The following is a 25,991-nucleotide window of genomic DNA, read 5'->3' on the forward strand; positions in this document are numbered from 1 at the left end:
TGTCTCCACAGGATGTTTTTAATGAATATTGTTATTCCGATCTCACAGGACGCAGAGCGAGGGGAAAAAAATAAATAAAGAAACACACACGTTACTCTTACAACTTATATACGATAAGTTTAGTTCACTCAGACAATGCAGATCTGATTAGATTGAAATACATTTTATCTTACAGGTTCAATTTCTTGCAGCTTAAATTCCTGGAAATGTTTTCTCATCATTTCTCTAAAAAAAAAAAAAAATACAAATCTGATATTTAGCTGCAAATTTGGAGCCTATTATAAAGGAAATGGGAAAAAGTTTTAGCTGTTACAGTTGTTAACTACACAGTGTGAAAAATAGATCATAAACAAGCATCCGTATCTATTAATTATAAGTAAGACTTACAGGAACTGAATTATTAACTAGATAGAAAATGTGTCAGACTTCACAGTGTGTGTGTGTGTGTGTGTGTCTGTGTGTCGAATAAAGTAGAATAAGGATAAGAATATATCCTGGAGTTTGTTAAATGTAAAATTACAGGAAAACATGTGAAACACAGCGTAAATTGTGAATTAAATTGAATATTGATAGCCAGATCTAGGGGACAGATGTGGACAGGTGTTGACAGAAGAGATGTTAGATAGATGGATAGATAGATAGATAGATAGATAGATAGATAGATAGATAGATAGATAGATAGATAGATAGATAGATAGATAGATAGATAGATAGATAGATAGATGTATTAACGAACCTAAGAGCGAAAATAAGATTCATAAAGAAAACTATTTATTTTTGGGAAACTGTTGGACACTGTTGGTGTTTATTCATGAATTAATAACTTCATGATTTTCTGTTTGTTTTTCCTAAAAATAAAAAAAAAGAATAAAAAGAGCAGAAACCTAAAATAAACAACTGAAGAGTCAGAAACACTAACGTTAACAATAAAAACATCACATAACAGTTTTGGAGCTTTATCTCTCACTCTCTCTTTTGTTTTAATCATCTCTCTTTATAAATATTTCCTTTAATATTGTCTCTCCCTCCCTCCCTCTCTCTCTTCCTCCCTCCGTGCCCCTGCAGATCATCCCTCGCTTCGGGCCGCTGAACGGCCGGATCTCCGTGACGATCAAAGGCTCCAACATGGGGATCAAGAGGGAGGACATCAAGCAGATCACGGTGGCCGGAGTCGACTGTGTCCACCAGCAGGACAGATACTCTGTCTCCACCAGGTAACTAAAGTCAAGCATGGTGCGTTCAGGTGCAGCTCGTTACACACAGAGCTCTCTGGCTGCAGCCGTTAAAGGGATAGTTCAACATTTTGGCAAATTGGCCCATTGCCATAATCCCTATAGTCATAGCAGTAGGTTCGTTACCTTTAATTGTCGGTGCAAGCTATTTTTAGAACGGCGGAGCAGAGCCGTGAGCTGCTCAGAGCTACGCTACGGAGGCTCATGGGATTTCTTGGTTTCCCTCATCAAACTCATCAAATACACAATCCAACAACTCCAAAACGCTCTGGTGGACAAGTTGTGACCTGCACATTCACCACGCTATGAGATAATAACACAACGTTACCACACAGAGTTGTTTTAGAGGGAAATGCAGAGACTGCTTGATGAAAAACTGCCCCCAACAAGAACGTGCATCAGTGGTTTTGCATGAATTTCCCTCTAAAACAACTCTGTCTGGTAACGTTGTGTTATTATCTCATAGCGTGGTGAATGTGCAGGTCACAACTTGTCCACCAGAGCGTTTTGGAGTTGTTGGATTGTGTATTTGATGAGTTTGATGAGGGAAACCAAGAAATCCCATGAGCCTCCGTAGCGTAGCTCTGAGCAGCTCACGGCTCTGCTTCGCCGTTCTAAAAATAGCTTGCACCGACAATTAAAGGTAACGAACCTACTGCTATGACTATAGGGATTATGGCAATGGGCCAGTTTGCCAAAATGTTGAACTATCCCTTATAAGTGCAGGAATCCTGTAAGTGAAAGCTGCAGATTTACTGTGTTGGAAGGTGTCTTCTCCTACATGAACCTTTGACCTCAAACGCCTCATAGTGCAGTGATTGACGGTGTTTTCCTTACCGGCACTCGCTCCAGGTTTTTATCTGGAGCTGTTTTTCCTTTATCTGCTCTGAAGTTTTATGTGGTGAGTTCTGGTTTATGGAAGAGAAACTCAGAAACTCAGAAACTTTTTTCCAAGGACAGTTTGAGTCTCAGAGGTGAAGAAAATCTCTCCGAGGTGGTCGAAAGCTCCAGAAAACACCAGTCAATAGACCAAGTATCATCAGGTTAAGCAATGTGAATGATTGATTTAATGATTGATTGATTGATTGTCTGTTCGTCCCACAGTGTGGTGTGTGAGATCGGCCCGGCGAGACGAGTTCCTCCGTTCGACCTCCCGGTTGAGCCGACCAACAGCGGAGCGGTGCAGATCGAGGTGGAGGGAGGGAGGAGCGGCACGTCGCAGGTCCTCTTCACCTACAGGGTACGTTTGGTTTCTACACCCGGACAGAGACAAAGACGGGAGGGTCACATCGGTGTCACATCGGTGTTGACTTGTCCCCTTCTCTGATTGGTTTACGCTCCGGTCATGTGACTCTCATTCACAAGACAGCAGTGACTCGTCCAGTTTCCACCACCATGACGACCTGATACTGATACAGAGATACGTTCAGAAACAGTGCAACCTCACCTTTTTTTTTTGCGAATTTCTTGGTTTTATTGTGTCAGAGAATATCCCTTTTTTCTCAAAAGTTTTTCTCGTAATTTGTTTTGTTTTGTTTTTTTTTTCGTTTTTTTTGTGCGAAAAATGTCAAATTTTTTTGTGAATTTTTTGGTTTTTATTGTGTCAGAGAATATCCCTTTTTTTCTCTAAAGTTTTTTCTCGTAATTTGATTTTTTTAACTTCGTTTTTTGTGCGAAAAATGTCACATTTTTTTCTTGCCAAAATTTTTTAAATGAAAAAATATATATCCTTTTTTTTTCTCAAAATTTTTTTGTTTTCATGTAAATTTCCAAATTTTTATTGTCAAAAATTTGCTAAAAAAAATCTTGTAAATTTGCAAAAAGAAATTCTTTTTGAAATTTGCAATTTTTTTTCACGAAAATTACCTTTTTTTTCCCCCTTCACGGAAATTTGCGTTTCTGGGTTTTTTTTGCATAAATTGGGAAGTTTATTTCTCACAAATTTCTGACTCATAATACTTGCAGTATTTCCATTTTTTTTTCTTGTAAATTTGCGTTAAAAAGACGCAAAGTGAGCTTTCCCTCCCTTTTTTTGTTTAAACCTACATTGGCCCTAATATACTGTCTTACATTATTGCAGCACTAAGCAGCAGTGATCTGTTTGCATGAACATGTAGCGTATAACAGGTTACATATCAACGTTAACAGTCGTTTGAACTCTTCCAGTTGTTCTTCACAGGTTTTAGTCTCAGAGCTTTTTATTTTACCGATCACAGATGTGTCCAGATGTGCTCGTCTCTCCCTCCCCCTCTCCCTCTCTCTCTCTCCCTCTTCTCTGGCTCCGTCCCTGCTGCTCTTTCATCAGAAATATCAGTGGTTTTGTCTCTTGATTTAGTTTGTGTTGAGCTGCAGGAAGCGGCGACCTGCAGACGCTGCTGAGTACACAACTCATCAAAGGAAACAGAGACAGTGTGAGACACGGCGGCTTCAAACCACGACATCAAATCCCACAGACATTAAAAGCTTTAGAGCAAAGTGAAAGAGCTGCATCTCTCTCTCTTTTTCTCTCTTTCTCTTTCTTTCTCTGTATAAATATCCTTCACGTATGAATCCACAGCTGCTCTGAACTCTGCAGCTTCTCTTCCCACGTTTCCACCAGTCGAAGCCGGATCAACAGGTTTTGATGTTTCACCTCATAGTTTCTCACTTCACACAGTATTTTTCTCGTTTTGTTTTTTTATTGAGTCGACAAGAAGTTTAATTAGAGCGACGAGAAGAACGAGAGAAGAACGACTGATCTGTAAAAAAAAAAAAAAAAAAACGACACGAGTTGAACTTTAAGTTTGTTTCAGGATCGAGAGACAAAAAAAGATTTGTAGAAGATTTTCATCCATCCATCTCTCCGTTTATCATCCCTCCATCCATCAGTGCTTGAGTCCAGCCATCCAACTGTCATTTAATCAGAAGTTGCATCCATCCATCCATCCATCCATCCATCCATCCATCCATCCACCCCTGCATTCTTTTCTTCATCTATCCATCCATCCTTGCATCAATTCTCGCATCCATCCTCCTTCATTTCTTCCCTTCCTCCTTCCATTTATCCTTGCATACATCCATTCCTCCATCCATCCATCCATATTTCCATCCTTTGATTCATCCTTGCATCTGTCTTTGGATCCATCCATCCGTCCATCATGTGTTTGTTCATCCATCCATCTCTCCTTCCATCAATCCATCGTTCCTTCCATTCAGCCATCCATCCATCATTGAAACCATCCATCCATACTTGCATCAATTCTTGCATCCATCCCCCTTCATGCCTTCCCTTCTTCCTTCCATCCATCCATCCATTCATCCATCCATCCCTGCATTATGTTCTTCATCTATCCATCCATCATGTGTTTGTTCATCCAGCCATCTGTCCTTCCATCAATCCTTGAATCATTCATCCATCCATTCACTCCTTCCTTCCATCCATCGTTACTTCCATTCATCCCTCCATCCATCTTTGAATCCATCCGTCCATCCATCCATCCATCCATCTGTCCATCCATACTTGTGTCAATCCTTGCATCCACCATCCTTCCTTTCCTCCTTACTTCCTTCTATCCATTCATCCTTGCATCCATCTTTGAATCCATCCACCCCTTCATTGTTTTCTCTATCTATCCATCCAACCATCCATCCTCTATCATTTCTTCCCGTCTTCCTTCCATTCATCCTTGCATCCATCCATTCCTCCATCCATCTATCCATCCGTCCCTGTATCCTTCTTTCCATCACCTACCCATCCATTGTTTCATCCAATCAATCTTTCTGTCCATTAATCATCTGTCAATCCATCCCTTTCATCCTTCCAGCCACCATGCTTTCATCCCTCCTTCCATCCTTCCATTCATCCTTTCATCATCTACCAGTGTTGTAGTAAACGAGTGTAACAAGCTAAAACAGAATAGTTTCAGCATCGTTCATCTCCATCTGTCATTATTGATTTTAATCGATTGATCGATCTTATTTCCATCCTCAGGTCTGACTTCATGTCTCACAGACATTTTATATATATATACAGTATATAATATATTCCTGTCAGTATTTCTTTTCTTTTTTCCTGCAGCGCTGGTTTTGTTTGCCTGTAACTTCCAGCCGGGTGGAGTTTGTTATGAGTTTGTTTCTCTTCGGGGATATTTATTCTTGTGTTTGTGGCTCTGTCTGCCAGAACAGCGAGAACAAATCTGAAACGCCAACAAACCAAATGCTGCTGCTGCTGCGCCGCTACGTCTCGGCTCGGCAGCTGCACACACACACACACACACACACACACACACACTGGGGTTACTCCTGATTTAGAAAAACATTGTTCTGCTTCATATTTACACCTTTTCTTTATTTATATTCATTTCTTTTTTTTCTCTCCTACACACGGAGCGGTTCCCTCGCCGACCGCGCTCCACCGCTGCGTCTTAATTCTGGAGACAGATTGACTTCTTAAATTTGGAAGCTGCTCTATCCCTCGGTGAAGCTGAGAATTAATATCCCCCCTTGTTTTGTTTGTCGTGCTGTCAGCGCTGCACAAACCCCCCCTCACCCCCCCAAAAAAACAAAACTTCTGGTACAAACAGGAAGCCGTGACCAGCTGGCGTGTTTCAGCAGCTGCCGTCGTGTCCCTTTATCAATATTTCCCTCAAACACACGACTTGATGAAACTCTACAGTGACACACACACACTTTTTCTCCAGCTTCAGAAATTAAAATATATATATTTATATTTACATATTTCAGAGTTTTTGATGTGATCAAAGTGTTTGTACCTGCAGGACGGCAGCTTTTTAAAGTTTAATGTTTAATGTTTCTCATTGAATTTTTCTCTTTGTTTGTGTTTGTGTGTTTCTGTGACTGATCTCTTTTTTTTTTACTTTTAGTTTTTTATTTTTTGTCGTTGAAATGTGATTATTTTCCTGCCAACGTCTCAAGAGCAACATCACAGTGATGTGTAATGGACGGAATAAACACTAATTAGCCGCTGTAATTAAAAGTCCAGACACGCTGACAGACACGTTTGTTGACGACATTTTGCCTTCAGAGCTGCTTTAATGCGCTTAACCCCTTATCCTGTTGCTCCTATAATGCTGTGCCCAGCCTGAGATGCTACAATCTGATTGGTCGATTGGATATATGCATTTACAAGCAGTTGGACAAGTGTAGCCTACCTAATAAATAAGTTTATATTTGTAGTTTGTAATACTCAATACTGATCCACACCAGTATTGAGTGATGAGACTGTATGGACCAATTCCCTCCATCCTGTACACTGAGGAGGGAAGGAAGGAAGGAAGGAAGGAAGGAAGGAGGAGGGAGGAAAGGAAAGAAGAATAGATGGAAAGAGGGAAGGAGGGATAGAAGTAAGGAAACAAGGAAGGAAGTTAAGACGGGAGGAAGGAAGAGGAAGGAAGAGGAAAGAAGGGGCGTAAGGAAAGAAAAATGGGTGGAAAAGAGAAATAAGGAAGGAGGGAAATGACAAAGAGAAGTAAGGAGGGTCGGAAGGAAAGAAGGAAGACAGGTGGAAAAGATGAAGGAAAGAAAGAAAGAAAGAAAGAAAGAAAGAAAGAAAGAAAGAAAGAAAGAAAGAAAGAAAGAAAGAAAAGGTCACAGAGCAAAAAAACATCTGTTTATCTCCTCTCTCTGGCTACATCCACCTGCTGTGTTTTATTTTGAAAATCCATCCCTTTTGCTTCCTCTGTCCGTATGACTGCTCTAGTCAGGTTCAGCCAATCAGAAGAGAGGAGGCTCCGTTGTCACAGTAACGGATGATTTGTTGACCTGCTGTGTCTTGTCTACCCCGTCCAGGATCCCAAACCGGACTGGGTCCACCCGGTCAAGGGTCCGGCCGCCGGAGGAACCGTCATCACCATCAGAGGACAAGACCTGGACACGGCAACGAAAGACGATGTCGCCGTCACCGTGGGCGGAGTTCCCTGTGAAGTGTAAGTAAGAAGCCGTAGCCAATCACAGTGTTTTAAAGGGACACGGCAACATTTTTTTTTTTCGTGTCTTGCCTCACTCCCGAGTCCATGACCAGCAGATAGACACCATCCTTTCGACTGTGCGTGCAGTAACGAGGGAGATAGAGCCGTATCGCCCGTAATTAGCTTAGCTCAAACGCTGGAAGTGTATAGGTAGTGTTAGCCTGCCTCCTACCCGAGCCGAAATCAATTCATTTTAGCTCTAAACTCTGTAAATATATCACTTTATCGACATTTCAAACATTTTTAGGTGAGAAAGTAGCCGTTTAGATCAGCAGTGTGTCGTTAATTTGTCTAAATACCAGCTGTTTACAATTTTGTTCGGACGAATTTGGCGCTACTCAAGCTAGCTGTTGTGACCAACGCACTTCCGGTTACTTTCACAAAATAAAACACCCGTTGCCCTTCACATACAGAAAACCATGACGATAGAATTTGTGCTTTTACTTTGAAATAGGAAGCTAACCTACCCTCGATGTAGCTAGCTTGAACCCTCCGTTTTGACCGATCTCATCCCGTTACCGGCATTTGACCGCTCAAGATGCCTTACCGGAGAGTTTTGTCAGCTCTGAGACGAAGATCGGCCCGCCGGTTTCCGTTTAGAGTTGCTGAAGAGTTTCTCTGATGACTTTAGGTGGAGGCAGGCTAACACTACCTATACACTTCCAGTGTTTGAGCTAAGCTAATTACGGGCGATACGGCTCTATCTCCCTTGTTACTGCACGCACAGTCGAAAGGATGGTGTCTATCTGCTGGTCATGGACTCGGGAGTGAGGCAAGACACGGAAAAAAAAAAATGTTGGCGTATCCCTTTAAACCTTTGACCTCTCCAGAAACTCTAACCTTCCTCCTCCTCCTCCTCCTCCTCCTCCTCCTCCTCAGCCTGGCGTTCGGGGCTCAGATCACCTGTAAGACCGGCCGGTACCGGGGCCAGAAGGTCCCGTCGGACCCTCTGACCCTGACGGTCCGCTACGGCAAGAACACCACCAAGGACGTGGCGGCGGCGTTTCAGTACTCAGAGAACCCCAAGATCTCAGACTACTACCCCAAGACCAGCTTCATGTGGTGAGTCAGCTCACACCAGACCAGACCAGTCTAGACCGGTCCGGTCCGGTTTAGATATAGGCCAGTCCGGTCTAGTCTTGTCTAGTCCAAACTAGTCCAGTCCATTCTAATCTAGTCCGTTCTAGATCCTTATACAGATTCAGATGTAGTCCAGTCTAGTCCAAACTAGTCCAGATCCAAATACAGTCCAGTCCAGTCCGGGCTAGTCTAGTCCAAACTAGTCCAGTCCAGTCTAGTCCAAACTAGTTCAGTTTAGTCCGGTCCTGATCCATATACAGATTCAGATCCGGTCCAGTCCAGTCTAGTCCAAACTAGTCCAGTCCACTCTCAGTCCAGATCCATACTCGGATCGATCCAGATCCAGATCAAGTCCAGTCTAGTCCGGTCCGGTCCGGTCCGGTCCGGTTTAGATAAAGTCCGGTCCGGTCTGGATTCATATTCAGATCCAGTCAAGTCCAAACTAGTCCAGTCCAGTCTAGTCTAGTCTGGTCCAGATCCATACTAAGATCCAGATCCAGATCCAGATCTAGTCTAGTCTAGTCCACTCTAGTCCAGTCCACTCTCAGTCCAGATCCAGACTCAGATCCAGTCCAGTCTAGTCCGGTCCGGTTTAGATACAGTCCGGTCCGGTCTGGATTCATATTCAGTTCCAGTCAAGTCCAAACTAGTCCAGTCCAGTTTAGTCTAGTCTCAGTCCAGATCCATACTAAGATCCAGATCCAGATCCAGATCCAGATCTAGTCTAGTCTAGTCCAAACTAGTCCAGTCCAGTCCGGTCCAGATCCAAATACAGTCCAGTCCAGTCTGGGATACTCCAGATCCAGATCCAGATTCAGATTCAGGTCCAGTCCACTCTAGTCCAAACTTGTCTACTCCAGTCCAGTCCAGATCCATATACAGATTTAGATCTGGTCCAGTCCAATCTAGTCCAAACTAGTCCAGACCAGTCTCAGTCCAGATCCAGATCTAGTCCAGACTAGTCCACTCCACTCCAGTCTGGTCCAGATACAGATACAGTCCAGTCCAGATCCATATTCATATCCAGTCCAGTCTAGTCCAGATCCAAATACAGTCAAGTCCAGTCTGGGATACTCCAGTCCAGATCCAGATCCAGATTCAGATTCAGATTCAGGTCCAGTCCACTCTAGTCCAAACTATTCTACTCCAGTCCAGTCCAAATCCATATTCACATTCACATCCAGTCCAAACTAGTCCAGATCCAGATCCACATTCAGTCCAGTCCAGTCTAGTCTATTCTAGTCTAATCTAATATGGTCTAGTCTAGATCCAGTCCGGTCCTGGTTCAGTCTCTCCTTCACATTGAGAACTTGAGCTCAGTCGGTCCAGCAGAAAAACTCAGAGGAGGGAAACCAGTTTAGTTTTTTCTCCTGTAGAAAAATAAAAAGTAAAAAATAAAAACCTTTTCCAGTGAAGTGACATTTATTTTATTCTGAGTTTTTAGTGCCTGATGTTTTTATTGCGTTTGGTGTTTTATTGTTTCTTTTATCAAGTCTCCCTCTCGGGATGATAAATAAAATCTGAATCTAAATCTGAAAAATATTAATGTCATGAGTTCCACTGCTGTTTACTCAGGTGTAATATTTTATATGTGTGTTTTATTATTTATTATTGTGCACTATAAAACACGCTGGACTTATATCTGTATGTTTTGCACACACTTTGTTTTGTTAGAAATTCTTTATTAGAGTTTAAAGTGACTTTATACATTACATATAAGGTTGTCTTTGACTCTTTACTGCCCCCTACAGGCAGAATGACTCACTGCAGCTGGAGTTTGTTGTTTTTTTCTCATTTTACAGTAGAAAACAAAGATTTAATGTTCTGAAACAGTTCGGAAATAATCAATTAAACTGTTTATTTTATGTTTTACAAGAGAAAAGACTTTTAAGGGATGTAAGGAAAGAAAGGAAAGAAGAATAGATGTAAAGATGGAAGGAGGGATAGAAGTAAGGAAACAAGGAAGGAAGTTAAGACAGGGGGAAGGAAGAGGAAAGGAGGGAAGTAAGGAAAGAAAAATGGGTGGAAAAGGGAAGGAAGGAAAACAGGGAAGGGGGAGGAAAGGAAGGAAGAATGGAAGACAGGTAGGACAGATGGAAGAAAGGAAAGAAGGAGGTGGGGAAGGAAGAAGATTAAGAAGGAAGGAAGTATAGGGAATAACAAAGAGAAGCAAGGGGGGACGGAAGGAAAGAAGGAAGACAGGTGGAAAAGATGGAGGAAAGAAAGAAGGACAGAATAATGGATGAAAAGGGAAGGGAGGGAGGGAGGAAGGAGGTAAGGAAAGAATAGATGTAAAGATAGATGGAAGGAGGGATAGAAGTAAGGAAACAAGGAAGGAATTAAAGAGGGGAGGAAGGTAGGAAGGAAAATGAAAGGAGGGACATAAGGAAAGAAAAATGGGTGGAAAAGGGAAGGAGGGATAGAACTAAGGAAACAGGAAAGGAAGAATGGAAGAAAAGAGGGAAGACAGATGGATGAAAGGAAAGAAGGAGACAGGGAAGGAAGAAGGTTAAGAAGGAAGGAAGGAAGTAGGAAATGACAAAGATGGGGAAAGATAGAAGTAAGGAAAGGAGTAGGGGGTGGAAGGTAGGAAGGAAGAGAAAAGGAGGTACGTAAGGAAAGAAAAATGGGTGGGAAAGGGAAGGAAGGAAGGAAACGACAAAGAGAAGCAAGGAGGGAAGGAAGAAAAGAAGGAAGACAGGTGGAAAAGATGGAGGAAAGAAATTAAACAGTTCATTTCATGTTTTACAAGAGAAAAGACTTGGTTTTGGACATTTAGTCTCAACATCTCAACATAATGTTCACCGTCGTCATGAGCTCTGAGGGAATGAAACGCAGCAGCGATGTGATTAGAGCCGTATTGATCCGATTATCAGCTGATTATCCATTTATCACAGTGAGACTGTAAAAGTCTGTTTCTAAGTAACAGGAAACAACAGCAGGAAGAAGAGAGAGAGACTCTAATGAGAAAAGAAAAGAAATGTACCGTTGTTTGTTTTAAAATTGATTTCCACTGTGTGTGTGTGTGTGTGTGTGTGTGTGTGTGTGTGTGTGTGTGTGTGTTTCCATAGCGGCGGTCGGAGGATCGTGGTGGTGGGAAACGGTTTCGACTTGATCCAAAGAGCCACGATGAAAGTCCTGCCGTCTGTGGACGAGTTCTCACAGGCTGCTGCTCCCGAAGAGGTGAGTGTGTGTGTGTGCGTGCGTGTTGCATTAGCAGATTGAAAAAATATAATTAGTACACTGAGGAGGGAAGGAACGAAGGAAGGAGGAGGGAGGTAAGGAAAGAAAGGAAAGAAGAATAGATGGAAGGAGGGATAGAAGTAAGGAAACAAGGAAGGAAGTTAAGTTAGGATAGTTCAACATTTTGGCAAATTGGCCCATTGCCATAATCCCTATAGTCATAGCAGTAGGTTCGTTACCTTTAATTGTCGGTGCAAGCTATTTTTAGAACGGCAGAGCAGAGCCGTGAGCTGCTCAGAGCTACGCTACGGAGGCTCATGGGATTTCTTGGTTTCCCTCATCAAACTCATCAAATACACAATCCAACAACTCCAAAACGCTCTGGTGGACAAGTTGTGACCTGCACATTCACCACGCTATGAGATAATAACACAACGTTACCACACAGAGTTGTTTTAGAGGGAAATTCATGCAAAACCAATGATGTGCGTTGCCTTCAGGGACAGTTTTTCAGCAAGCAGTCTTCTTTTTACCTCGAAAACGGCTCCGTTTCTTACGTTCCATTATTATCTCATAGCGTGGTGAATGTGCAGGTCACAACTTGTCCACGAAAGCGTTTTGGAGTTTGGGGATTTTGTATTTGATGAGTTTGATGAGGGAAACCAAGAAATCCCATGAGCCTCCGTAGCGTAGCTCTGAGCAGCTCACGGCTCTGCTCCGCCGTTCTAAAAATAGCTTGCACCGACAATTAAAGGTAACAAACCTACTGCTATGACTATAGGGATTATGGCAATGGGCCAGTTTGCCAAAATGTTGAACTATCCCTTTAAGACGGGAAGAAGGAAGGAAGGGGAAAGGAGGGATGTAAGGACAGAATAATGGGTGAAAAGGGAAGGAAGGAGGAGGGAGGAAGGAGGTAAGGAAAGAATAGATGGAAAGATGGAAAGATGGAAAGGGTCGTGAGGAAATAAAAATGGGTGGAAAAGGGAAGGGAGGAAGGAGGGATAAAAGGAGGGAAGGAAGGAAGACAGGTGGAAAATATGGGGGAAAGAAAGAAAGAAGTTTCTGTGTGTGTGTGTGTGTGTGTGTGTGTGTGTGTGTGTGTGTGTGTGTGTGTGTGTGTGTGTGTGTGTGTGTGTGTGTGTGTGTGTGTGTGTGTGTGTGTGTGTGTGTGTGTGTGTGTGTGTGTGTGTGTGTGTGTGTGTGTGTTGCATCAGCAGATTGATGGAGTTTTGCTGCTTCTCTATTTTAAAGTGCTGCTTCATTTCCTTTTGTTTCTCGGCTTCACTTCTCTGCACAAACTTTGTTTTTCCTCTTCTCTTCCTCCACTTTTTATTTATCGTTCCCACAAATCTATTTTTCTCTCCTCCACACTTTCCTCTCTCTCTCTCTCTTTTGTCTTGTCCTCTGACACTTTTTTTTTTATATATATGAAGCTGGGTTTTTTTTCTCCTTGAACTCCTTGAGCTGTTGTGTTTAATGTGCTGGAAAAACACCAGGACGACGGTAAAGGCTTTTAACTGAGGTGGTTTACATAAGAAAACAGAGCGAGTTAATTAAGTTACAGTGCAAATAATTGTAAAGAAATGAAGAAAAAAACACGATGAACGTCCAAGAAAATCAAACTTAGTATCAGGAAAGTTTCTTAAAATGAGTTTAATGTTTTACACATTCATGGTTTTCTAATTGTTGAGTCGTTTCTGTGTTAAAATCGGATTATCTCATTATTTTCCATATTCAAATGGTTCAACAATGTTTTCAAGCTGTCAGTTTTAAATATATTTGAGTAGACTTCAGACTTTACATTTCTTCATACTAATCTTCAACAATTCAAGTCATTTCCAAATTACAGCCTCCTTCTTACATGTTTTAGTTTTACTCTTCAGATATTGTTTCATCTTTTCAAGATTGATTCAGCAATTTCTTCACTTAATTCAGCATTGTTTCACCAATTTATTCAGCTCATCCAGCTTCCAGCTTTTAGCATTCACTCGTATTTCCTTTAGGAAATGACCGGTCACATTTTTAATAAAAAAAGCCCCGATATTGACTGGATGCACATCAGCGTTCAGCCGCCACTCTTTCAGGGAAACAGGGAGGGAGTGGGTGAGGAGGAGGAGGAGGAGGAGGAAGAGGAGGGGTGATGCCTTTCGGAGCGACAGAGTCTCGGAGGAAGGATTCACCACAGGGGGAGAGAGGAGGGGAAGTCGTTTCATCGTCGCCGTCTGAAAACAGGAAGACAGAGCGGAGAGGAAGTGTGAAGTGAAAGCTCCACCTGCTCTGAAGATGTTGAATCTCTTCACTTCAGATCTGATCACTTATTTAGTTTAGAAAATTATAATTAAAAAAAAACGTAAAAAAAACACAGGAAGTGATGTTTCTGTTTTTGGCCACCGGGGGGCGACAGAGAGACGTGAAGATCGTCGTCGTCAACTAAACTTTTACATCCGTGTCAGAAGAACGAAGTCGAGTTGAGTCGACGACAAGATGAAACTAAAGTTGTTGTTTTTCTGGTTCCAGCTCCTCAGATAAAAAAGGATCTGAAGACTTTTTGAACTGTTGGTCAGACAAAACAAGACGACTGATATATTTTTCTCTTTTTTCTATGACGGAGTATTTGGGCCACATCAAGTTTAAAAAAGAAAGAAAGAAAGACAAAAATTTTAGAAAAATTGTGATATTTCAAGAAAAAAGTCATAATATTATTAGAATAAAATAGAATTTTATGACAAACAGCCATAATATTCCAATAAATGTTATGATATATTTTGATGTTTTAAGGATTTGTTGTTTTTGAATGTATTGACTTGAGAAGCCAAAGACAAATTTCCACTCACCCATCTTTCTAAAAACCAAAAACCATAATATTAAGTTGTGTTGTTTCAGATGTGAAATTATAATCATATGTCATAATATCACTTTTCTTTTTTTTTTTTTATATATTACAACTTCATTCTTGTACAAACATGACCTTACTCTGAATTTCTTTTTTTCCTAAATGTTACCCAGTTACTAAAACTGTCATTTTCTTTCTTTTAATTGACAAAACAATAAACTTTTATAACAAGAGATCTATTTATATATATATATAGGTATAGATTATATCGATATAGATATATATATTCGATTTTTGGCAGATTTAAGGTGCAGTAAGAAGTTTATTAGTATGTGTGAAGGATGTAGTGGCCTCTAGCGGTGAGGTTTGAGATTGCAACCATCTGAATTTCCCAGTATGTAGGAGAAACTACTGGTTAATTCACATTTGAATAAACAAAGTGAAGACGCAGCCGGTTGGACTGACTCGTCTTCGTCTCTGTCTCAGTTTGTCCAGGGGACTCTGAGTAAGAACGACACCGTCCTGCAGTTCGACTCCCCGGCCGTCAACGCCTCGCTGGACACGCAGTCGCTCCGGACGTTCCTCTACCTGGACAACGGGATGGAGGAGCTGAAGAACTTCGACTACCACCCCAACCCCAGCTTCAACAAGCTCGCCAAGAACGTCATCACCGAGACCAGCATCATCATCGTCACGGTGAGGAACGACGGACACCGCTTTAAAATCCTTCATGTTTCATCATCTCTGAATCTATTCATTCATTCATTCATTCATTCATTCACTTTCTTTTCTCGTTGTTCTTCAGGGTCGAGGTTTCTCCAAGGCGATGACGGCCAAAGAGGCTCAGGCGTTCGTCGGCGACGCCTCGTGTCACGTAAACATCCTGCAGGTAAAAAAAAAAACACACACACACAGAAAGAAAAGTGCAGATGTTTAAAGTTGCTTTAAAGTGATAGTTCAACATTTTGGCAAATTGGCCCATTGCCATAATCCCTATAGTCATAGCAGTAGGTTTGTTACCTTTAATTGTCGGTGCAAGCTGTTTTTAGAACGGCGGAGCAGAGCCGTGAGCTGCTCAGAGCTACGCTACGGAGGCTAAAGGAATTTCTTGGTTTTCCTCATTAAACTCATCAAATACACAATCCAACAACTCCAAAACGCTCTGGTGGACAAGTTGTGACCTGCACATTCACCACGCTATGAGATAATAACACAACGTGTAGAGGAAGACTTAATGAAATGGGGTAAACTCCCTACTTCCTTTCATTCTAGACTATCGGTGATTAAGATGAATGTTTTGCCACGTGTAAATTTTATAAGTTCAATGATCCCTCTTGCCCCTCCAAACAATTATTGGAAAAAGTTGCATTCTATCATAAATCAGTTTCTCTGGAACAAGAAAAAACCGAGAATTAAAACCTCTACATTGCAAAGGCACAAATCAGCAGGTGGTGTGAACTTGCCCAATTTTGAGTGGTACTCGTGGAGCTTTGTCCTACGTCCACTTGCTGTCTGGTTAAATCCAAACAGTCAGGTTTCATGGCTCCCTATTGAGGAGAAATTAACATCTCCATATAGCCTGCATAACTTGATACATTCTAATATTTCTCATAAGCTAGTGAAACGTGACTTTGGACCAATTATTTCCTATCTCTTCACTGTGTGGCTTAAAGTCCAACAGTTTGCAAAAATACACTCAAAATTTTTTCGGCAGTCTCCAATCTTTCATAATTTTAGTCTTTTAATAGATGGGAAACCCATTTCTTTTCCCCAGTGGAGTGATAAGGGAGTAAATACACTCCAGGACATCATAGGGATACAAGGTCTCCTTGAATTCCGGGAATTACAAAAAACTTTTGATCTTCCGGGCACTTCCTTTTTTTTTTATTTACAGTTACGGGCAGCAATGCGCGCTCAAGGTGTTCCGTGGGACTCCAAATTAGAAGATCATCCTTTTCATATTAAACTGAATACTAAAGGTAAAAATAAGGGTATTGCCTCTGAGTTGTACAAACTGATTGTGGAGGCTTCATACAAACATCTGCCTTTAAATAGACTTTGGAAAAGTGACATTATAAATGCTTCCTCAGAGTTCAACTGGCAATCTATATGGTCAAATATTACTATCTCATCTAGAAACCCGAATCATCAGATGATTCACTATAAGTTTGTCCATCGATTTTATTTTACACCCCAAAGACTTTATAAAATGAAACTTAAAAGTAACCCATTTTGTGATTTTTGTTCAGGCAATACCGTTGGTACATTTTTTCATTTAGTTTGGCAGTGCCCAGAAGTTAACAGATTGTGGGAAAATATTTCAAGTATATTGTCTGTTGTAGTGGAGAGAACTATTCCTTGCTCTCCTTCTCTACTATTACTTAATGATATTTCTTCTCTGAAACTAACAACAAATAATAGCCGTCTTCTGTTTGCTGGGCTTACAGCAGCTAAGAGGATGATAGCCTGCCGCTGGAAACCCCCACATGTAATGTCAATCAAGGAATGGCTCTCTTCATACAAGGACATTGCACAGCTAGAGCTTACCACTGCACGATTACATTCAGCTAAAACACAAAATATCAGCTGTTGGTCAAACTTGGTAAAAAAAATTGAAAGTTTAATGTAAGAATTGTATTATTATTGTTGTTTTTTTCCTGGCTGTGCAGTGAACTGTTTATTTCTTGTGTACTCTGGTTTCTGTCTATTTGACTAAAACATATAAAATGTACATGTACAGATGTGCATGCAACTGACATACTGGCTATGTGTGCGGTCATGAAATTTCTGGGTTAGGGTAGAATGAGTGAGTGAATGAATGATGTATGAGTGAGTGCTTTGGGATATTATTGGTTCTGTTTTGTCTTTTTTGTTGTTATTGTTGTTGTTGTTGTTGTTGTTGTTGTTTTTTAATATTATTGTTTGTTTGGTTTTGATTGATTGAACAACCCTGTTAATTCAATATGCCAATCGGGAGGAGGGTGGGGGGAAGGGGATTAATGGGGTAAAATGAAGATAACAAGGCAGTATTTCATTATGCTACCCCACCGATTGTGTTTCCTTTCATGCCCTATCAGTTGTCTGTTAAAAAACCAATAAATAATTGATCAAAAAAAAAATAAAATAACACAACGTTACCAGACAGAGTTGTTTTAGAGGGAAATTCATGCAAAACCATTTGCCTTCAGGGACAGTTTTTCAGCAGCAGTCTCTGTATTTCCCTCTACAACAACTCTGTCTGGTAATGTTGTGTTATTATCTCATAGCGTGGTGAATGTGCAGGTCACAACTTGTCCACGGAAGCGTGTTGGAGTTGTTGGATTGTGTATTTGATGAGTTTGATGAGGGAAACCAAGAAATCCCATGAGCCTCCGTAGCGTAGCTCTGAGCAGCTCACGGCTCTGCTCCGCCGTTCTAAAAATAGCTTGCACCGACAATTAAAGGTAACGAATCTACTGCTATGACTATAGGGATTATGGCAATGGGCCAATTTGCCAAAATGTTGAACTATCCCTTTAAAATTAACAAACACTGTTTATTACATGGAAAATATCAGATAGTTTCGGTGAACCTTCTGAATCTGCAGACCCTTTCAGAATAAAAGCAGCGGTTTCTGACTGTAGAAACAATAGTCAAGGAGCATTTTGTTCCAAGTGTTAAACACCTGAGACTGAGCTTTTTCTCTGTGGTTTTATTTTTTAGGTGAAAAATTACAGTGAAGATGATTAATAACCTGAGCTGTACAGATGAAAGGAAGCAGCACCACACACGCATTTTAAATTAAAAAACTAAAGCCGATGCATCATGGAGTTTTTTAAAGGTCCAATATTTTACACTTTTATCTGAAGTGTTGATCCATAAGAAGATTTATCTGTGGCTTTAAGAGCCAAAAAACATCTCAGTGTAGTTTTCCATCTCCTTCTCTCAGCTTCTCTCTTCCCTTAATCACATACAAACAACCCGGCTGCAACAAATCTGGATTAATCCGCCGCTGACAATAGTCCCCAAAATGCACTTTCCGCCTCAAGATGGTTTTGAGTTAAAGTTTAATACTCTGTAAAAATGTGGCTTAAAGCTGCAATGATTATTATTTTTTATATTAACTATAATTTAAAATAAGTCTTTTATTGCATCTTAGGTTCTTCAGCTCCATATTTGACACTTTTCCTGCATTTTATTTTGAAAGGAAGATCCATAAGAAGATATTAAAGAGATAGAATAAATAATAACAGACCAGATTTTAGAAAAAAAACACTCAGAGAAACCAAATCCTGCAAAATGTTGTTGGATGTTTGGATCCAGGTGGTGAAGGGGGCGGGGCTTTGGGTGACTGCTTTGTTGTGACATCATAAAGTCACAGGAAGTCCTGACGGCTGGTTTTAAGGTTCAGTTTCTCTGTGTGACAGGACGATAAACTGATCCTGGAGGCTCCGTCGTCTCAGCCCAGAGCTCGGTCCAAAAAACGTCAGCGCAGAGACACGGCCAACGACCTGCTGGACCTCGTGGTAAACACACACACACACAAAAACACATTGACATTAAAACACAATGTAATAAAATTTATTGATAAAGCACAAGAAGAGAAAAACAACAACACGGGTTCCTGGAAAAACCTGGGAACGGTTGACCAATTTTCTAGTGTTGGAAAACACATGGAAAATGAGAAAAAAAAGTAAAATGCCCAGGATAAGCTTAAGTTGTCCTGGAAAATGATCAGCTACCAGATCTCTGTTGGACTTCTTCAGATGCCACCAAGGATTTCTTTTCCCAAGAAGTGCCTTAGCGAGAAAACTAGAGACTTTGAGAGTCTCTAGAGTCTAGAAGAGCAGCAGAGAGCTGTAGTGGGCGTGGTTTAAAAACAAAAACAACATGTTTTTGCATTGTTCTATGATACATTTGTCATAATTTCTGAAGGGATCTGTTCAATTTTGGCGAATTGGCCCATTGCCATTATTTTTTGTTACCTTTAATTGTCGGTGCAAACTCATTGTGAACTCATTGTGTTTTTTTCACGGTGCTTCCAGGTGAAGTTCGGTCACGGCGAGTGGGTCGTCGGCTCCGTCTACTACGCCAGGAAAGACGACATTCCTCTGGCCATCATCATCCCGGCCGTCATCGTCCCCATGCTGCTGTTCATCGCCGTGTCCGTCTACTGCTACAGGTCCGACCGCCGGGTCGCTGAGCCGTCACACAACACGCTGACGCACAGAGACGCTTCATGTGTGTTAACTATGTTCCTGTGTGTGTGTGTGTGTGTGTGTGTGTGTGTGTGTGTGTGTGTGTGTGTGTGTGTGTGTGTGTGTGTGTGTCGTCAGGAGGAAAAGTCAACAGGCAGAGCGCGAGTACGAGAAGGTGAAACACCAGCTGGAGAACCTGGAGGAAAGTGTGCGAGATCGCTGCAAGAAGGAGTTCACAGGTACGAGAGGTCACATGACCACGGTCAACAATAACCACGTTTTCACACTGTTTTTAGTTTAGTTTAGTTTAATTTACGGAAGCATATTGCATTCACTTGAATAAAAAAAAATCTATTTTTCTGAGTAATTTATTTCCTCCCATTTTTCGTGGTAATTTTTTTCCTCCTGTTTATTGGGGTAATTTTTTCAAAATCCTGTGAGAAGCTCCCATCTGCAAGTAACATGAGGCCTGATTTCAAAATAAAGGTGCTACATCAAACTGCTTTGATGTTTTCTGAGTGACACTCTCTGAAATCTCGTTAAGTCAGAAAAAACATTACTTACAAAAACAGGAGGAAAAAAATTACCACAAAAAACAGAAAAACTCGGAAAAACGGGGAAAAATTTGTCAGAAAAACAGAAAAAATTATTCAAAAAACAAACAAACCAAAAAATAAATTACGCAGAAAAACAGATTTTTTTTTTTTATTCAAGTGAATGCAATACGCTTCCGTAAAAATGTACCCACTAACTTCATCACAAACAGAAACTTCCATTCAGCTGCGTTCAGTGGCACCAACAGTGTTTGTACATTTGTAAATCTCAAGTAAAAAAAAAAAGAAGTTTGTCACTGGAGCTGATTTTGTTTTTTTGCGATTTTATTTTATTTTAAAGAAAAATTATTGTAAAGTAAAATATTGTAAAGACAAATCTAGATATGTATATGCTCATGTTACAAAAATAACTCACAAGATATATATTCACATACATAGCGATTATGCATATATACAGATACACATGAATAAACAACTAAAGTAAAATAATAATAATGAAAATAAATGAATAAGTAGAATAAGTAAATATAATAAACTAAATAAAGATGAATAAAGATGATATTTATTCCCAACCTCGTCCCGTGTCTCAGACCTGATGATCGAGATGGAGGACCACACCAGCGACGTGAGCGAGGCCCGAATCCCGTTCCTGGACTACAAGACCTTCACCGACAGGAACTTCTTCCTGCCGTCGAAGGAGGGCGGCGCCAACGACACCATGATCACCGGGAAGATCCAGATCCCAGAAGCTCGACGGGCGATTGTGGCCCAGGCGCTGAACCAGTTCTCCAACCTGCTCAACAGCAAGACCTTCCTCATCAACGTGAGTTTCTTTCTTTCTCTCTTTCTTTATTTCTTTCTTTCTTTCTTTCTTTCTTTTGTCCTTTCTTTTGTCCTTTCTTTCTTTTGTCCTTTCTTTTGTCCTTTCTTTCTTTTGTCCTTTCTTTCTTTCTTTTGTCCTTTCTTTTGTCCTTTCTTTTGTCCTTTCTTTCTTTCTTTCTTTTGTCCTTTCTTTCTTTCTTTCTTTCTTCCTTCCTTCCTTCTTTCTTTCTTTCTTTCTTTCTTTCTTTCTTTCTTTCTTTCTTCCTTCCTTCTTAACATTCTTCCTTCCCCTTTTCCTTCCTTTCTTCCAACTTTACCACCTGTTTTCCTTCCTTCCTCCCCTCCCTTGTCACCTCTTTCTTTTCTTCATTTTGTCCTTACTTCTATCCCTCCTTCCTTCCCCTTTCCACCCATTCTTTTTTTCCTTACCTCCCTCCTTTCCTCTTCCCTTCCTTCTTTCTTTACTTCTTCCTTGTTGCCTTACTTCCATCCCTCCTTCCATCCTTCCTTCCTTCCCTCTTTCCATCTATTCTTCTTTCCTTACATCCCTCCTTTCCTCTTAACTATTTTCTTCTTCCCTCTTCCTTTACTTCTATCCCTCCTTCTTTCCTTCCCTTTGCCACCCATTCTTCTTTCCTTACCTCCTTCCTTTCCTCTTCCCCCTTTACTTCCTTCCTTATTTCCATACTTCTATCCCTCCTTCCTTCCTTCCTTCCTTCCTTCCTTCCTTCCTTCCTTCCTTCCTTCCTTCCTTCCTTCCTTCCTTCCTTCCTTCCTTCCTTCCCTTTTTCCATCTATTCTTCTTTCCCTTCCTCGCTCCTTCCTTCCTCCCTCCCTCCCTCCTCCCTCCTTCCTTCCCTCTTTCCATCTATTCTTCTTTCCTTGCATTCCTCCTTTCCTCTTCCTTCTTTACTTCCTTCCTTATTTCCATACTTCTATCCCTCCTTCCTTCCTCCCATCCCTCTTTCCATCTATTTTTCTTTCCCTCCTTTGCTCCTTCCATCTTTCCATCTCTTCTCTCCTTACTTCCTTCCTACCTTCCTTCCCTCCTCCTCTCCTCAGTGTACAGGATGGATATTGGCCTCATATCAGTGTATTGATCGGTATTGATCGGTATTGATCTGTGTGTTTTCCAGTTCATCCACACCTTGGAGAGCCGTCCGGACTTCAACGCCCGAGCTCGCGGTTACTTTGCGTCTCTGCTGACGGTGGCGCTTCACGGGAAGTTGGAGTATTACACGGACATCATGAGGACGCTGCTGCTGGAGCTGATGGACGAACACGTGCAGAGCAAGAACCCCAAACTCATGCTGAGGAGGTGACGCACACACTCAGATTTATTTTATAAGTCTGAAAATAGTTTATTACGTTTATTTAAAGGGATGCTCCAACATTTTTTTTCGTGTCTTGCCTCACTCCCGAGTCCATGACCAGCAGATAGACACCATCCTTTCGACTGTGCGTGCAGTAACGAGGGAGATAGAGCCGTATCGCCCGTAATTAGCTTAGCTCAAACACTGGAAGTGTATGGGTAGTGTTAGCCTGCCTCCTACCCGAGCCGAAATCAATTCATTTAGTTCTAAACTCTATAAATATATCACTTTATCAACATTTCAAACATGTTTAGGTGAGAAAGTAGCCGTTTAGATCAGCAGTGTGTCGTTAATTTGTCTAAATACCAGCTGTTTACAATTTTGTTCGGACGAATTCGGCGCTACTCAAGCTAGCCGTTGTGACCAACGCACTTCCGGTTACTTTCACAAAATAAAACACCCGTTGCCCTTTACATACAGAAAACCATGACGATAGAATTTGTGCTTTTACTTTGAAACAGGAAGCTAACCTACCCTCGATGTAGCTAGCTTGAACCAAAATAAACCGTCTTTGCTTGAACCCTCCGTTTTGACCGATCTGGTCCCGTTAGCGGCATTTGACCGCTCAAGATGCCTTACCGGAGAGTTTTGTCAGCTCTGAGACGAAGATCGGCCCGCCGGTTTCCGTTCAGAGTTGCTGAAGAGTTTCTCTGATGACTTTAGGTGGAGGCAGGCTAACACTACCCATACACTTCCAGTGTTTGAGCTAAGCTAATTACGGGCGATACGGCTCTATCTCCCTTGTTACTGCACTCACAGTCGAAAGGATGGTGTCTATCTGCTGGTCATGGACTTGGGAGTGAGGCAAGACACGAAAAAAAAAAATGTTGGCGTGCGTATCCCTTTAACTTTTACTTAAACTGTTACATTTACAAAAAAATAACCTAAGTTTCATGTGTGTGTGCTGCACAGAGTTAATGTTTTTATCTATTGTCTTCTTCCTGTGTGTGTGTGTGCAGGTCAGAGACGGTGGTGGAGAGGATGCTCTGTAATTGGATGTCCATCTGTCTCTATCAGTTCCTCAGGGTAACACGAATCCTTTCACTTATTTCATCTTGTTTTTCTCTTTTCTTTTGATTCCTTTTCATTTCCGTTTCACTTCGACCTGTTTCTCCGGCCTTTCTTCTTCTTTTTCTTCTTCTTTTTCATCTTTTTCTTCATCCTCCTTCTCCTATAATTGACTCTCAGAGACTTTCCGAAACCTTTTTCTCTGCTCCGTCTTTTTCTCTCTCTGCTCCATCTCTGTGATGTGTTCAGATGTTTCTGTGACTCTTCATGTTGTTGTTCCTCTTGTTGCTCTGATTGAACACTCAGACTCTGACACTGTGAAACTTTGTAAAAACTTTGAAATGATCACAATCATTTTGTTTGATACACAGAAGATCAGAACCAGAATGAATGTGTGTGTGTTTGTGTGTGTGTGTATTTCAGGACACAGCTGGAGAACCTCTGTACAAACTCTTCAAGGCCTTGAAGCACCAGGTGGAGAAAGGCCCCGTGGACGCCAAGATGAAGAAAGCCAAGTACACGTTGAACGACACAGGGCTGCTGGGGGACGACGTCGAATACTGCGTGCTGGTCAGTGAATACAACACAACATACACACTAACTGTTGTGTTACTTTAAAGGGATAGTTCAACATTTTGGCAAAGTGGCCCATTGCCATAATCCCTATAGTCATAGCAGTAGGTTCGTTACCTTTAATTGTCGGTGCAAGATATTTTTAGAACGGCGGAGCAGAGCCGTGAGCTGCTCAGAGCTACGCTACGGAGGCTCATGGGATTTCTTGGTTTCCCTCATCAAACTCATCAAATACACAATCCAACAACTCCACAACGCTCTGGTGGACAAGTTGTGACCTGCACATTCACCACGCTATGAGATAATAACACAACGTTACCAGACAGAGTTGTTTTAGATGGAAATTCATGCAAAACCGCTGATGCACGTTGCCTTCAGGGACAGTTTTTCATCAAGCAGTCTCTGTATTTACCTCTAAAACAACTCTGTGTGGTAACGTTGTGTTATTATCTCATAGCGTGGTGAATGTGCAGGTCACAACTTGTCCACCAGAGCGTTGTGGAGTTGTTGGATTGTGTATTTGATGAGTTTGATGAGGGAAACCAAGAAATCCCATGAGCCTCCGTAGTGTAGCTCTGAGCAGCTCACGGCTCTGCTCCGCCGTTCTAAAAATAGCTTGCACCGACAATTAAAGGTAACGAACCTACTGCTATGACTATAGGGATTATGGCAATGGGCCAATTTGCCAAAATGTTGAACTATCCCTTTAAAGAGTAGAGTCTGTGTGTTTTCTTGAGACTTTGTTCCTAATCAGAGGAGAAAAAGTCCCTGAATTCAGATGTCGGGCCAGCAAACAGCTCATGCTGCGTTCACATGACGTTTGGCAGAGTGGGGATAAACCAGCGCTCCCAGCTGTTTAGCTCTGATGCAAATCCTGCAGCCTCACCAGGCTAACGGATTTAATTAGCTTCTTCTGTCGTGTCTCATCTGCAGCAGCTCGAGCGAGAAGTAAAGTGAAGTGAGATGTGTGATGAGGACACATGTGGTCCCGATCCTGAGTTATCGGATCTCCAACGTGTCCTGAATGCATCGCACCTGAATTTAGAGTGATATCACCTTAGACCAGATCTGTACAGAGGGACATAAAACTGCACCAGACTTCATAAAAAATACATTCAAATTATCAACCACCAGTTATTAAAGGGATAGTTCAACATTTTGGCAAATTGGCCCATTGCCATAATCCCTATAGTCATAGCAGTAGGTTTGTTACCTTTAATTGTCAGTGCAAGCTGTTTTTAGAACGGTGGAGCAGAGCCGCGAGCTGCTCAGAAATACGCTACGGAGGCTCATGGGATTTCTTGGTTTCCCTCATCAAACTCATCAAATACACAATCCAACAACTCCACAACGCTCTGGTGGACAAGTTGTGACCTGCACATTCACCACGCTATGAGATAATAACACAACGTTACCAGGCACAGTTGTTTTAGAGGGAAATTCATGCAAAACCACTGATGCACGTTGCCTTCAGGGACAGTTTTTCAGCAAGCAGTCTCTGTATTTCCCTCTAAAACAACTCTGTCTGGTTCTAAAAATAGCTTGCACCGACAATTAAAGGTAACAAACCTACTGCTATGACTATAGGGATTATGGCAATGGGCCAATTTGCCAAAATGTTGAACTATCCCTTTAAACCCCCAAATAAAACAGACTAAACAAAATATATGACAGTCAAGAGGAGATAAATGCAAAATTTACTAAACAAAGACACTATGGTTGTCATAGTGTCTTCGTTTAGTAAATTTTGCATTAGCTCAGAGGAGAAGAAACAAAAAGGCGACAAAGAACCATTCACAAAATACAATACAAGATATTTAGAATAAACTTGTTTCAGAATTATTTTTTTTAAAGCAAAACCATGAAATAATCTTTGGTTTCTTTCACTGGAACTAGATTAAGAAGAAAAGCTATGACTCAGCGTTATTTTATTATAATAAAGCAGATGTTTTACATGGTTATCGTCGTAGCTGCGTCGCTAACTGAGACAGACACTACACCGAGACATTTCTAGACTATTGCATCATGGGAAGTTTCACAGACTTTCCTCCTGACATGTTGGTGTGTTGTAAACAGACTAAATCCACACACACACACACACACACACATACACACACACACACTCCTCTCTCTGTGATGCTTCAGCGGTCGCGGCTCCTTTAGATTTGAGGATTTTCAGCTTTTTCT

General features: G+C 41.3%; 1 protein-coding gene across 2 annotated transcripts in view; it reads left to right on the forward strand.

Annotated features, from left to right (window-relative positions):
• Positions 1-25,991, forward strand: part of LOC311006681 (plexin-B2-like) — a 236,268-nt gene that overhangs the window by 195,460 nt on the left and 14,817 nt on the right. For both annotated transcript variants that reach the window (XM_083999572.1, XM_083999573.1), the window contains exons 19-32: positions 1,066-1,214; positions 2,337-2,472; positions 7,020-7,156; positions 8,078-8,260; positions 11,350-11,461; positions 14,784-14,993; positions 15,103-15,186; positions 18,704-18,802; positions 19,322-19,458; positions 19,613-19,713; positions 20,619-20,851; positions 21,987-22,168; positions 23,183-23,249; positions 23,655-23,801. In XM_083999572.1, the coding sequence (XP_083855698.1) occupies positions 1,066-1,214; positions 2,337-2,472; positions 7,020-7,156; positions 8,078-8,260; positions 11,350-11,461; positions 14,784-14,993; positions 15,103-15,186; positions 18,704-18,802; positions 19,322-19,458; positions 19,613-19,713; positions 20,619-20,851; positions 21,987-22,168; positions 23,183-23,249; positions 23,655-23,801 (1,977 nt within the window). The remainder of the gene's footprint in view (positions 1-1,065; positions 1,215-2,336; positions 2,473-7,019; positions 7,157-8,077; positions 8,261-11,349; positions 11,462-14,783; positions 14,994-15,102; positions 15,187-18,703; positions 18,803-19,321; positions 19,459-19,612; positions 19,714-20,618; positions 20,852-21,986; positions 22,169-23,182; positions 23,250-23,654; positions 23,802-25,991) is intronic.

The sequence above is a fragment of the Trachurus trachurus genome (genome assembly GCF_905171665.1).
Source record: "Trachurus trachurus genome assembly, chromosome: 23".
NCBI classification, from domain to species: domain Eukaryota; kingdom Metazoa; phylum Chordata; class Actinopteri; order Carangiformes; family Carangidae; genus Trachurus; species Trachurus trachurus.